This window comes from Labrus bergylta, chromosome 7, assembly GCF_963930695.1.
Source record: "Labrus bergylta chromosome 7, fLabBer1.1, whole genome shotgun sequence".
In the NCBI taxonomy this organism is placed as follows: domain Eukaryota; kingdom Metazoa; phylum Chordata; class Actinopteri; order Labriformes; family Labridae; genus Labrus; species Labrus bergylta.
This window is the reverse complement of record NC_089201.1, coordinates 29763322-29777790: the sequence shown is the minus strand read 5'-3', so window position 1 is coordinate 29777790 and position 14469 is coordinate 29763322. Positions and strand designations below refer to the sequence as shown.

The 14469-nt window shown below is 39.1% G+C and overlaps 1 protein-coding gene across 1 annotated transcript; it reads left to right on the top strand.

Moving 5' to 3' along the window:
- Positions 1 to 1820: 1820 nt before the first annotated feature.
- si:dkey-103i16.6 (uncharacterized protein LOC557125 homolog) lies at positions 1821 to 14468 on the top strand. Its single transcript, XM_065957351.1, has 8 exons — positions 1821 to 2048; positions 7444 to 7690; positions 10648 to 10860; positions 11022 to 11254; positions 12238 to 12338; positions 12430 to 12591; positions 12706 to 12918; positions 13978 to 14468. Exons 2-8 carry the CDS (start codon positions 7452 to 7454, stop codon positions 14161 to 14163), a joined length of 1347 nt encoding a protein of 448 aa, XP_065813423.1. The 5' UTR covers positions 1821 to 2048; positions 7444 to 7451; the 3' UTR covers positions 14164 to 14468.
- Position 14469: the final 1 nt, after the last annotated feature.

Below are 14469 nucleotides of genomic sequence, written 5' to 3'. Positions count from 1 at the left end.
ATTTATCAAGTTGACATTATTTTAATTTATTTTAATTTACTTATGCAAAGTCATATCATGTTCTTGTTTATTTTGAGCATTTGTTTGCAATGTTATGCATATTGACACACTGTTCAATAATACAGTTTTATTTTTTTAAACCCATCCTGAAATTATTGCGACAACCCTGAATCAAAATTAAAAACAACTTGAAAACTGTTTTCATTAGGCTAAAAAAAGAGAGAAAGAAACATATTAAGTTAATCAATGCTAGACTAACAACCAGTGAAGTGCTCCTCTACACCAGCTTCAGAACATCAGGGTTCGTTGCATATTGATGATATTATGTGGTTATGTGACTATAGTACTTTATCAACCTAAATATGGGCTACCTGCATATTTGTTCATTTGTTCATTTGTTTGTTTGCTTGTTTAGTCAGATGTCTCCATCTGTGTTGTATCTGTTCATGAAAATATCTGAAGGCATTGAGTTAGAACAAATGCAAATAGAATTGCTCTCCACTGCAGATACAAGTATTGCAAGCAAAACAAACATTTGCATTATTACATGAATGACTGAAAGTAAAAATTGACCAACGAGTCATACAATTAAGTTGGATGTTATTTAAATGTCACAAACTTACCCTTGTTTTTCAGGCAAGCTGTTTTTGTTGAATGTGTTGAAAAGATGTCTGATCTTTCTGTTCTTGTGTCCAATCAGTTTCCATCATGTGATCATAACAGAAGCACATTTTTGTCAAATGCAAAGTCATTATCCAACATGATCAAACAACTGACCCCCAAAAAAGTTAAATCAGAAACCTTTATGAAATAATTATTGTATCAGTCCATGTTGGTTGAGCAATTTCAAATCCCCCCCTCCACTGTTTCCAAGTGTCGACCATTTTAATAAACCCACTGAAGACACTTTGACATGAAATGTAGTTTGAAAAAAAATAAATAAAAGGTGGTTGATTTTCAATTTAGATTCAATTTACTCAAAATGCTAATTGTAAAAAATATTATCTTTAAATGCATGAGCATTAAGAGTATAAATGAGTTGTTGATAAAATGTGCCATGTGACCGTTACTCTGAAATGCATTGGTGTAGACTATATTTTCCATATAGGCCTATAAATTGGTTGTGCACTGGGAGCCAATTTATTTACATTATTGAATAATACAAGTATTAATTTTTACTGAGGTAGGCCTACTTGGTTTGCAAATATTCAGAAAATTGTTAGAATAGCCCAGAACCCAAAATAAAAACTTCCAAACAGCATAAACCTTAAAACAAAACAAAACAATCCTTATATATGATATACTGTTATGTGGGTAAGATCCTCAAGCCATGGAACATTTATTATTATTAATAATAATAATAATAATAATACATTTTATTTATAAGCGCCTTTAAAGACACACAAGGACACTGTACAACAATCATCATTTAAAAAACAACGATGGATAAAATCAGCATACAATAAAAGAAATGAAATTTAGGACAGTTTGATTACAGTTAAAATGTTAGAGAGAGTAGGCGATCTTGAATATATTTTGACTCTAATACTCATTTGAGTATTGTTTGTCTGGTAATTAATTTGTAAATGAACATAGTTTATTTTGTATGGCCTTTTTCTGTCTCCCTTGTAATAGTCGGCCTAATTGGTACTCTGACCCACAGTCCAGCATAGTTGGTTGCCTCCAACGCTAGTTGTTGCCACATACACAAAGAGGTCTGTGGTTGCCACACGCTATTGAAGAACGAAGAAGAAGAAATTCGGCACCACGTGATTACAGCTCACTTTCCCGCCTGTATTTGTAATGACTTATTTAGTACCCGGAAACTGCAGCGGAGTGGGAGCTCTCTTCACAACAAATGTGACCGTGTGGGCGACGTGAAGATAACCGGCCTGTGTTTTTTAAAGAAGGAGACATTTACTAGTTTTTTAAGGACAGGTGGAGCTTACTGCAGCTTCTTGTGGATTCTAAGAACAGAGTTTATCGTTTAACAGCGATTTCCTTTCGTTTAGGTAAAGTCTGCTGTGTGCCGCCGTCTGGACACACAGGTACCGTAAGCTTGTTGTTGTTGTTGTTGTTGTTGACATTACTATTGTAGTCAGAGATGGCGGCTGTACAGCCTTTTAATAACTATGATTTTCTGCAGAGTGGAGCTACATTAGCCAACGCCAGATATAATGAATTATCTGAATACTCCAGTCTACACATTGAGCTCTTTAAGTCTGATCACCAGAATTCATATTGCACATAATTCACTAAACTAAGCCTCTTCATTTGTCCATGAAGTTCTGAACACACACACTTTAAAAGCAGCAACACTGAGGTAAAGAAATACTTTAGTTTAAACTTTAATGAAGACAAAACTTCAAAAAGCATATTAAGAACATCTTTAAAATAAATAAATAACAAAGAATATTTAAGAATAACATAAAAATGGATTATATTAATCTATGTATTAAATTGTACATCATCTCATTTTGCTGCTGGTAAGAGTTGTGGTGTTGCATTCATATTTACATTGTAGGTTAGTTCTACCAATGAAAAAATATCAGACAATTTATTTTGTTATGTTATTTATCGAAATTGTCTGAATCTAAGTTACTTGTGACTGCAGAAGTCATGTAATTTAATTGAGTAAAAGTATAGAAATTGATCTCTTCTGTAATGTGTCTGTAAAGTATTTCACTTCAATAATGACAAAAAAAGAGTTAATTACAGTACTACAGCTTATTGTAATGGAGCCCTCAGTTATATTAATCAGTTTGTTGGTTTTCATGTGTAGTGACGTGAAGGTTCCAGCAGGTGGCAGTGTGGCTTCATTGTCACTTGATCCTCTTGAACACCTGAGACTGGATGTAGTGAAGGAAAAGATATTGACACAACCAATACTGTGTGTTTATCAGACTAGCTCTGTTTTAACTAAATTCAAATAATGAAAAAATACATATCTTGGACTTGCATTGTAAATAAAATGTTGTCAACAAATTTTGAATTGAGACATCAGTTCGTCATTCCTCAAAGAAGAAATCTTGATCATTTCAGAAACAGAAATGTGTATTCGGAAGCTTTTTTCTCTTTTATAACACTAAAGTATATCGTACACATATCATCTCATTATGCTCTTTTTAACTGGTGATAAAACAGCAATTAATATTCATGGGACCTTTAATAAAGCAAAATGAGGCATCAGTGACACAAGTGACTGACGACCAAATAAATGCATGCTAACCAAACCCTGACCTACAGCAAATATTCTTTAGTGAAACATTTGGCTGGAAGAGATTTTGTTTTAGTCAGAAAACAGTTCAAGAAACGATCTGCAAAGAGATTGGCTGTGCTGCTTTGTCCACAGGGGGGCGCCAAAATCACCACAACTAGAGGAAGTTGCTCACAGGAGTTTTACAAACAATTGGTTTTTCAAAACAAGCAACAATGAACTTTTATAGGTGATAACAAAATATATTTATTGCCATTTTAGAAGAGGACCATTAACATCAATATGAAAAGCCTGTTAAGTGGAATGTCTCGTATAAATAAATATATATAAGATATGTCTAGTATAAATATGGTGCTCCAACATAACAAGTTAATCCTAAACTTTGATCACCTTAGTGTTTGAATTTTATAAACCTTTCTTTCTTTTGTTCTCCTTGGCTGTCCAAATAACATCGCAGTTAAATTACTGATGGATTAATGTTTAATGTCCTCAGAGGAGTTACAGGACATGGAGAGTCATTAGTTAGCCATCCGCCTCTCATCCTCCTCCTTTAACTGTGTGAGCACACGATATACAAACACAAATTAGGACTTGCTGCTTTGTGTCAACAGGGAGGGCAACAAAGATGCTACATGTGTCATTAGTGAGCAGGTGGGGACGGAGAGCCGTTTCCCCCTCTCCAACTAAAGTAATGAAGAGGTTTCCATAGCAACCCCGCCGCCCGTTGCCATTGCTGTGAGGGCCGGCAGGAGAACAAAGTCTGCCGTCCCAAATTCGGCTGTGCGTGGTAGGGTTAAATGGTAGGGGTTGTGAGGGAAAAGCCCCCTCATTAAACTTAACCAAATGTGCTTTAGACACAGCTGACATGTTACTCCAGCAGGTAGACGAGATTAACCCCTCGACTGTCCTCAAGTTCACACCGCTTCTGTGTGCGCTGAATGAGGATCGTATGAAGGGGCTTAAGGTTCCTAGCCCTGGATCACTGAAACTTTGTGTTTTCATGACCCCGTTACAAGACTCATTTCCCGTGTTGGTGCGTGTACAGACATTTAAACATTTAAAACTTCCCTCGATAGTGCAGGTGTAAAAAAAAAAAAAAAAAAAAGCGGATAAATGAACGTCGAGTTTTTAGGTTGGAAATAGTATTTTAAGTGCAACATAAAAAAATCAAATAAAATAGAAATAACTTCACTTTGATTTGAGGTATCACATGTACTCATGAACTGTTTTGACTTTGAATTACAACAAGATATTTAAGTGATTATCTCCGTGATGGGAGATTTAATCTTTTCATAAATAATCTTGAATTTTAAAGTTTTAAAAATCTGTGCTTTTGCTTCTCTGGTGAACGGTAGACATCAAGAAGCTGCTTCTTGTTGTCTGAGACAAACTTGTTTTTGGTTTTTGGTCCCGGCCTGTAGAGTTGTAAAAGGATTATCCTGACTGTTTGGGGGGGGGGGGGTGAAAGTGAGCACTGAGGTGTGCCCAGTGTTGTTGGACAACTCTAATTAGATAACTGTAACCCCTCGTATGAGCAGCTACACTCCTGGTGGTCCCATACTGGGGACAAACTGGGCTCAGCTTTTTGACTGTGGTGGGCTGCGAGAACAGGCAGTGTGAAAGGCCTTGGAGGGGGGGAAGGGGGGGGGGATCTCTTAAATCCTTTTTAAGCCTTTTGTCATTTATAAAGGGATTTATTTGTCATTAAATAATACTAAAAGCACATTTAGTCTTCATCAGATAGAAAAAAGTGGGCATTTAAAAACACAAAATTCACTTTGCTCCAAAAACTAAACTTTTGGTCACTTTGTACTTAAACTTTTCTTTTTCAGTAAACCTGTTTCAGTGTTAATCTCGTCAACAAAATAAATGACGAAAATATTTGTTGACGAAGGTCTTGTTAAAGGCTTTATATGTGATTTTTTGATCCAGCAGATGTCGCCCTTGAGCACCAGCATGAAACCAAAACAACTCGCGCTGCATTGCTGTGTTAGCATGCTAATGCTAGCGATCTTTATTATGCTGGTATCTTCACACTGCATGTAAATTTACCTGAAATGAGCGTGATCTAGAAACACAGTTAAGCAGTGAGTACAGTATGTTATTCTTCTTTTCTCTAGTCCTTCAATTAAACAACTTTTATACACGAGGGGAGGAGTCAGCCGGCCGTCCGAGCGATGTAAACAAAGTGAAGATAGGACTCTGAAAACTCTGAAAACATCACAGACAGTGGGACTCGGGTGTTACACCCATTGTAGACAGTCATGACTCAGAGAGTTATTTTCAGAGGATATACTTTATTTCTATTACATTTAAGTGTGAAAAATCACATAGAAAGACTTTAAATTAGTCAGCTATGACGAGAAGAAACTCCGCTATTTGACGATTTGATAAATTACTTCATCATCTAATTGACGAAACGAAAACTACATTACAAGTGACGATTATCACGTACCCCCTCAGCTGTTCTAAAATTACTGTAAACCATAGCATGCTTCATCAAAGGTGTGTGTGTGGTGAGTGCAACAATGTGCAGCCTGGAGCCTCTGGCCTGCAGGTATGTGAAGCCCCGCCCCCTGGAGCTTCTTCAAAATAAAAGCGTGCGTGTGATTTTGTTGACTAAAATATCTTCTATTGTCGTCAACTAAAATGATGTGCTATTGACTAAATTAAATCAATGACTAATATCTGACTAAATATAAATCATTCATCATTTCATCAGGAGACGATGATTAAATTAGAAAATGGTGTGAAGATTAACACTTTGACTAGATGTAGTCGGCTTACATTTTTTTCCCATGAGTCACTGTTGATTTAGTAAATGCATGATAAACAAGAAGTAAAGTTCTTCATCTGTTGCTCCAAGTAAAAATGTTTTTACTGTCTACATTAAGTACATTTCAGCTGAACCAGTTTGGGGTTTTCCCTGCAGATTGTAACTTGTGCATGACTGGACTCCTCTGCACTGCACACTGTCTGTGTGAGACCTTTAATAACTGAGCTGCTGATTTATTGCCTGTACTCAGCAGTGTCTTTTTTTTTTTTTTTTTTTTAGAGAGGAGCACGGACAAAAGCGAAGACCGTCACTCCCTCTGCCTCCTGTTGTTTTTTAATAGTTCTTTAGGATGTGCAAGTAAAAAAAATCCACAGTGGTAATGGGGGAGGAGGGAGGGGGGGGGGGGGCTGCAGCCTTTAGAAAATGAACTGAAAGAGGAATGAGCGCTCAAATGAAAAGTAGTTTGGAGAGTGTGAGAGTTTTTAAGATGAATGAAAGAGAAGATTTTTTTCAAAGTGAATTCTGGAGTCACTTTGTGTTTCTAGATGTTTGGCTTAAAAAGAAACATACATAACCTCATCACACAGATTTCTGAAGACTAACCCCTTTTCCTCCTGTGAGCCTCCGGGGGGCGATGAGGAGCTGCTGGACAGAAGCTCGTCTTATCTCTCTCTCCTGAAGCCTCCGTCATGTTTTATGGGTTGTAACTCCTTTGTGTCCTTGTTGGCTCCCTGATCACTCTCACTCATTCCTCATGGAAGTTGTTAGAAGGCCTAGAATAGCTTTGGAAGAGAAGCCCCCCCCCCATCCATCCCTCCTCCTCCTCTCTCTCTTCTTCTCCTCTTTATTGAACCCCTCCTCCGTATCATTTATCTCTGCCCCCCCCTCCTCCCCTTCTCTGTCCCTTTTCCCTCAGTTTGAGGGGGCCGTTAGGGGGCATCCTCTTTTCTCTTCCAGCTGGGTTTGTTGACACACAGTCAATCTACGGATCCCTTTCACCTCTGCCACCTCTCTCTCTTTTACTCTCACCCCTCTTTACTCCCTACGAACAGTAAAGCTGCCACAGCTGTGGACTGTATTAGCATAGCTGCTCGGGGCAGGGGGGGGTGCTAAATATATTGCAGCCATTACCTTTTGTTCAACAGTTGACAGTTTTAAAACATTTCCAGCTTCTCTCAGTGCAAAGTGAGGGAGGGAGGAGGAAAGAATGTGGGGATGATTTCAGTGTAACAGCTTTTTAAATGTGGGACACAGACGATTTGAGGGAGGGCAAATCCATAAAAAAACAAGTTAATATCTAATTAGTGCAATTAAAAAAACAAAACAAGAAAATGTCTTCGCAATCTAGCCCTGGTTTCTATCCCACAAAATAGAAAATAAGACAAATTCAAATGTCTTTTCTGACTGTTTAATTTAATCACAGTAAATGTTTTTTTCATGCTGTGTTCAGGTGTTGGGATGAGCAAATCCAGGTCCAGTTGGGATAAAAAAGTCTCCCAGCCTGCGGTCACTAGGATAACCCGCAGCTCCAACTCTCAGGGCAGACACACCATCCCGCCAGAGACCCAGCACCCAGGTCCAGGTCCAGGTCCAGGTCCAGGTCCGTATGGAAAACAAAGGAAGAAGCAGACGGACTCTGCTTTGGCCCAGGACCTGAGTCAGATGAGTGTGAGTGGACTGGATGCTTTAACTACAAGGTGAGAACACATTACAGTCAATAGGTTTTTTAATTTAATTGTTTGTGTTTGTCATAATTTAAAAGAACATAAAGAACGCGCACAAACAAGTTACAATAAGCACTGTAGTTAAAGGGATACTTCACCCGTTGAAACATGAATCTGTACTGACGTTGGGTCATATATGTAGAAATGTGAAATACATTTTGAAGTTGGTGCCTTCTTGGCCATGAAAAGACAGAAAGTGTCTTTTTGGCTCATGTGGATGTAAGACACTGAATCCCAGAATGCACAGCACCACAGGCCACTCCCACTAAGGTCCTCTATTTCAGAATCAGAAATACTTCCCAGAGGGAAATTCAATTGTTACAGTTTCTCCAAAATATACAGTATAGCAGTAGAAATAAAAACATTTACAGACATATTTACTTCAACACATACGTCCGTTTCCTCAACTGATTCAGAGATTTCTTCCAGAATTCATCTTGGAAATTCCTGTCAGAAAACAGACTCTATGTCTGTGTCCATAGACAAACAGTGAGAGCACCGACTCTACCAGTCCACCCCAGCTCGAGCCGGCCCGGGCTCCTCGTCCTCACCGCCGCCGACAGGCTGCTGAGCTGGCAGTGGCGGCCAGCAATATAGCCGTGAGACGGTTGCTGCCAACAGGACGGTCTTGTGTCGCGGTGGCCAGCGGCCGTCTTGCCGCTATATTTAGATTTTTTCTCCATTATCATCTTTCTCCATAGAGCCTGTTAGCTTAGCTTCCAAGCAATATGGCGGACGTTAAGTTTGGATTCTGGGAGTGAGTTCCCACCCACTGATCTGTGATTGGTCTGTAGCTTCAGTGGTCGAAAATACGAGGAACTAGCGTTGTAGTTTCACCCCGCTAACCACAACAGCTTCCAGTGATGCAAAATGACGATTCTTGCGTCACTGGAAGCTCCTTTTGAGACTCAGAAATACAAAGATTTCTCATCTCAGGGGAAAATGAGGGCTGGATGCACGAGCATTCAGAAATACTACCAGGTTTCTAATGATACAAAGATTAATGCAAATGGGTGAAGTATACCTTTAAATCTTCTCATCGTTGCCAAAGTTAATCAATCAACATTTAAAGAATGTGGCTCATCACTGTTCTGCCTACCTGTTACAGAGAGCAGTGTGAAGATCAATGATCAAGCACACACATACACCACTCAAAAGAGGAATGAAATCAGTGTATGATCCGAGCCAATTTCAAACTAGACCAGGAGTCCAGAGCTGTGCTAGAGGCTCTGTGCATCCTGGTCTTATTTTTTTTTTGTAGCTAAATGCTAACATAAGCTTGCTAAAATGTGAATGTTAATCAGGTTTAATGTCAGATATTGTAACGGCAACTTAACTCAAACAAAAATCCTCTTGCCACTTCTTGCAGGACTAGAAGTTTCTGACTCGTAGGCTACTTTCCAAAAGACACATTTTTAAGTAATCCAAAGATGAAAGAAGGCAGATTTAAAGTGACAAAAAAAAGAATTGCCGGTTACAAAATAAGCTCTTATAAATATCACGCGTTCACTAAAAGAAAACTTCTCGGATTCGACCAAAAGCTAAAACTGTGACGGTCAGAAAACTGTTGCTCCTCGTCCTGCTCGTCTAAGTATTTATTCACCTCTACCCCACGGGGCAATTTACGCCAATTAGTTGCGCTTTACGACAGCAGGAACACTTTGCAGCAGCAGGGCACGTAAACTGAGCACTTATAACCACACAGACCTATAAACACACAATGTTTCAATACGTGATAAATATAAAAAATATAAATCAATTCTAAAATTCAAAAGCAAAAACTCTTTTAATTATAAATGTTTAAATACAAAATTATACTAATGGGCAAATTATATTTTTATATTAACCTGTTGTCCTCTATGGCTCTGACAGATATGTTTAGCATTGTAAATTAATGTGTTAATGAAAAATCCAAAAAGACACTCACATCTCTCAGTGGGAGCTGGAACAAATAAACACTGATGGGTCAAGAAAAGCAAAATAAAAACGTTTTTGTTGTGTCGGATTTGAACCCAGGCTACCCGCTTATAGGACTACAGCCCTTGACATTGGGCACACGCACTAACCACTGTGCTAACTGGTGCCCCAAGCTACCATTTCCTTTTTTTTATATAACTTGATGAGAGGCTGCTTGACTAACTTGGAGATAAATGATCCAACACAGATTAAAGACTTGCATGATATCATATTTTTATCCCCTACATTTGTGTTTTTAAATTGAGTTTTCTCAAATGGCCGATGTTGCCACGTGTGCAACAACCTGAGGTAGTCAAAGAAGGAATTAAAAGATGATCTGAACATGAAAGCTATTAATATATAGAAAATGTGGTTTCAACACAACTTTTATCTTTTATGACTGAAAATAACCTCTTTGAGAAATTCCAATCCGGTTTTAGAGCTTGTCACAGCACAGAGACGGCCCTCCTCAAGGTAACCCATGACCTTCTTTTAGCAGCAGATAGAGGGGAGGGCACAATTTTAATTCTTTTAGATCTTAGCGCAGCTTTTGATACTGCTGATCACACAATTTTAATTGATCGTCTCAGAAAATGGGTTGGTTTAAAGGATACTCCACTTAGCCGGTTTTACTCTTATCTTTTAGAAAGAACCTTTGTGGTCACCATCAGTAACTACTCCTCCTCTACCTCTAACATTACCTGTGGTGTACCGCAAGGTTCGGTTTTAGGTCCCATTTTATTCTCCATTTATATGTTGCCTCTTGGCCAAATAATTGAACCCCACAAAGTCTCCTTTCACTGCTATGCAGACGACACACAGATATACCTTCCATGTTTTAGGAGGTTGTGTCTCTTGGTTCTAATTTAATCACTGAATATAAAACTGCTCTGTTTTATTCACCTTGGGGATCTTCCCATGTGAAATATCAGGATGTTTTTTTTATGTCTCTTATCTCGGCCTGCTCTCTCTAGTGAAGGAAAGATGTCCAAAGGCAGCGGTTCTTGTGTGCAGGCTGATCAGTCGTCTGAGTCGAGATTGGATCAAGACAAGCCGTCTGCTGTCAACTCCTCATCGCGGGACGCTCTGGCCTCTGTGGCTCGGCTGGTGAAGCTCGGTCGCTGTAAGAAGGTTGTGGTGGTGGCCGGAGCAGGAATAAGTACCGCCAGTGGTATCCCAGACTTCAGGTCAGTTTCTCTTACACCCTCATCTTCATCGTTCACTTTTAACTTAAAGAGTGAAACCAAAAAAACTCAAAGAATGAAGAGTGAAGCTGGAAACATTTGATGAAATATAAACCAACGTACCCTAAAAGCACCTCATAAAGTGTGTACATCTTCATTTCCAGAACTCCAGGGACAGGTCTTTACGCCAACTTGGAGAAGTATAACATCCCCTACCCGGAGGCCGTTTTCAACATCGACTACTTCACCGACGACCCGCAGCCTTTCTTCTCTCTGGCCAAAGCTCTGTATCCCGGCAGCCACCGACCCAACTACATTCACTACTTCATCCGCATGCTTCACCACAAAGGCCTGCTGCTCCGCATGTACACACAGAACATCGACGGACTGGAGAAAAGTAAGAGAGATTCTTGAAACCAATTTAATGAAGAACCTTTAGCCCACAAACATACACAATGAAATGTCTAATACGATTACAAAAGCATATATATCACCTTTCTGCATATCTAATGCACTAGTAATGACACAGGCATTTCTGCAGACCCTATACAGGTTGATGTTAGACGTGACGGCAGATATCTTTGACAAATAAGTAAATGTAAAAAAACATTCATGAATGTATTGACAAATCCTCTCTAGCATGCTTTTTTCCCCTCTTACATCAATTGGCCGTTTGCTTCTCATCTTTTTTGTAGACAGACAGAAACTTGATTTAGAGACCTGAAAGAATACGTTTCCCGAATAAGCCCGAAATGTAACAATGACCCAGCTGTAATTTTTTTTAAAAAGTGATAAAACCCAAAATGTAATAACTGGATGGTAATGTAACAAGATGCTGAGCCCCAAACTTATAACAACGTTTTGCCTAAATATTTTTCTCCTCATAGTTTAATAATTTTATTAGATAGATACTTTATTGATCCCGAGGGAAATTCAAAGCATCCAGTAGCAGGTTACAAAGACATGACATGAAACATTTGTTACAAATTAACCACAAAACCGACCCCCCCCCCATACATACATATTAACCTGAAAAAATGATTTAAAGAATCCCCCTAGATGAATCAAACTTAAACTGTGCAATTAAAAAATAGATTTATACAAGAAATGCACCTAACCCGTTCAGGGATAAAAATATATGTGACATTTAAACAAGAACCTAAAAACAGTTGAGGAAAAAAAATCTGTAATTAGACCTGAATATAAATAAAATTAAACTTCTGAAGTTGTGTTGTTTATATATGTACGGAAATGTTTAAAAAGAAGACAATTTAAATAATTACATAATAGAGTGAGTCAATAATTTATAGATTGAAGGGCATATTGCTTCAATGTAGAATGTAGTATCACTAAATGCCCCTCTCTTCTCTCTCTTCTCAGTTTGTGGCATTCCTGATGAAAAACTAGTAGAAGCTCATGGTAGTTTCACCACAGCTTCCTGTCACCTGTGCTACACTGCGTACCCCGCTGAAGAGGCGAAGGCAAGTCTGACATTGTGTTCAAAAACCTTTCAAATTTAAATCTCTTCGCCTGATGTCATAGTAATACTTCTTTCTTTTTTTTTTTTTGCAGCATGCAATAATGAATGACAACGTTCCCATTTGCACTTTCTGCGCTGCAACAGTCAAACCTGATGTCGTGTTCTTCGGTGAGGATCTTCCTCAGAAGTATTTCCTGCACACTAAAGACTTCCCCCAAGCCGACCTCCTAATTATCATGGGCACATCTTTACAGGTAAATAGAAAAAATGAGCAAATGTAAAGTCATATCTGTGTTCAGTTCTTTAAATGGGTTCAGAGGACAGGGTTGTGAGACGTTCTCTAAGCCATTTAAAATCATTGTTTTCAGATCGAGCCGTTTGCCAGCCTGGTGAATACCGTGCGCTCCACCGTGCCTCGTCTCCTCCTGAACCGACACGCCGTGGGTCCTTTTGAGAAGGTCCCTCTGCGCAGAGGAGACCACATGGAGCTGGGTGACCTGGAGGAGACGGTGCGGAGGTTTGCTGAAATGCTCGGCTGGAGTGATGAGATTGAAGAGCTGATGAGGAGTCAGGAGACGCCGGTGGGTTCCAGATACCAAAACTCAAGCCAGATCATTATTTTTAAAGATTCTTTATTTTTTATTTTTTATTTTTTTGGCTTTATTGGAGAGAAAGGAGAGTGGATAGAGTCGGAAATCAGGGAGAAAGAGAGTAGGGAATGACATGCGGGAAATATATTTGCATTGAGAAACAAACTCTCTTTTACAAGAGTCCTAGCAAAGACAGAAGCATAAACATTTGAACAGAAATATGATAAGTACTTCACTGATGTAGCTTTGCACTCCTTTATTATCGTCAGACTCACAACAATCAAAGTTGATGCAGCAGGAGCAGAAATTACGTCTTCTTTTTTTTAAAATTCCATTTTCATCATACTTGTTAAATCTTTGCGTTTAATTAGCACTAAGTAGCTCAATCCCCCCTGATTGTGTGTCATGCATTTTAACAGCAGTATACCCGGTCACTCATTGAATCAGTCCTCACATTTAACATTATATCCTGGTACGACTTTGTCACCGACAAATTGCAAGAAAAAACTAACTGGTGTCATTAAACATGCAACAAAAATCACCGGCAGCACCCAGATCCAACTGTCAGAACTTTGCATGTGAGCAGCAGAAAGGAAAGCAGTCTGCATCACTCAGGACCCTTCACACCCCCTTCACCACTTGTTTCAGCTGCTCCCCGTCAGGCAGTCATTTTAAAAAAAGAAAACGTACAGAAACTCTTTTATTCCCACTGCAATACGTATTTTTAAGCAAGGATAGATAAGCAATGTTTTTTTAAACACTGTGCATGTGTTTTTACCTATTTAGAGTACTTTTAGCTTAATGTGAGTTTTAGTGCGAATGTTTGTATGTTTTCATGTTGAGCCTCAACAAAAGGTAATTTTCTGTCACAATGTGATAGACAGTTAAGTTTTTTGAATCTTGAATCTACAGGCAGCTAACATGGCTTCAAGCTCTCGGCACCACAGCTATCTCTGGAGCCACGACAGGCTATATACAACTTCACACTTGGAGTTGGACGTTCCCTTTTAAATTTCTCTTTTTGCTGACTGTGCATTTCGATCCCTGCAGAGCATCCATCCACTTATCAGCAGCTCTCCGTCAGTGACTGTGCAGACACCTCTGCAGAGCCGAGGAGCTCCAGTGGAGACGAGCAGGTCCAGACTGGGAGCTCAGAGAGCGGCCAGCAGCGGCAGTGATGACACAGATTCAGAGACAGACAGCAAGAGCTCCGTATCATCCAGCCGGAGCAACTGATACCCAAAGTTTCATCTCTCGCTCATTCACATCGACTGTTCTACTATTCACTCCTCCTGAGTCATGTTCATGCTAAGTTCATTTATGAACCCAAAGCTCCTGTAAAATACAATTTATCAAGGTATTTAAAGCACTTACTATAGAGGGGAGGGTCCATGCAGAACACTACTAAATAATGACGAGCCCTGCAACAAATGTTTGATATTTAATGTCCCACGTCTGTCAAACTTGTTCTTTTTGTTTTTAGATAATCACAACTCCGTGTTTTAAACGGTATTTAATAAAAGTAATTCTGTAATTCTCTAC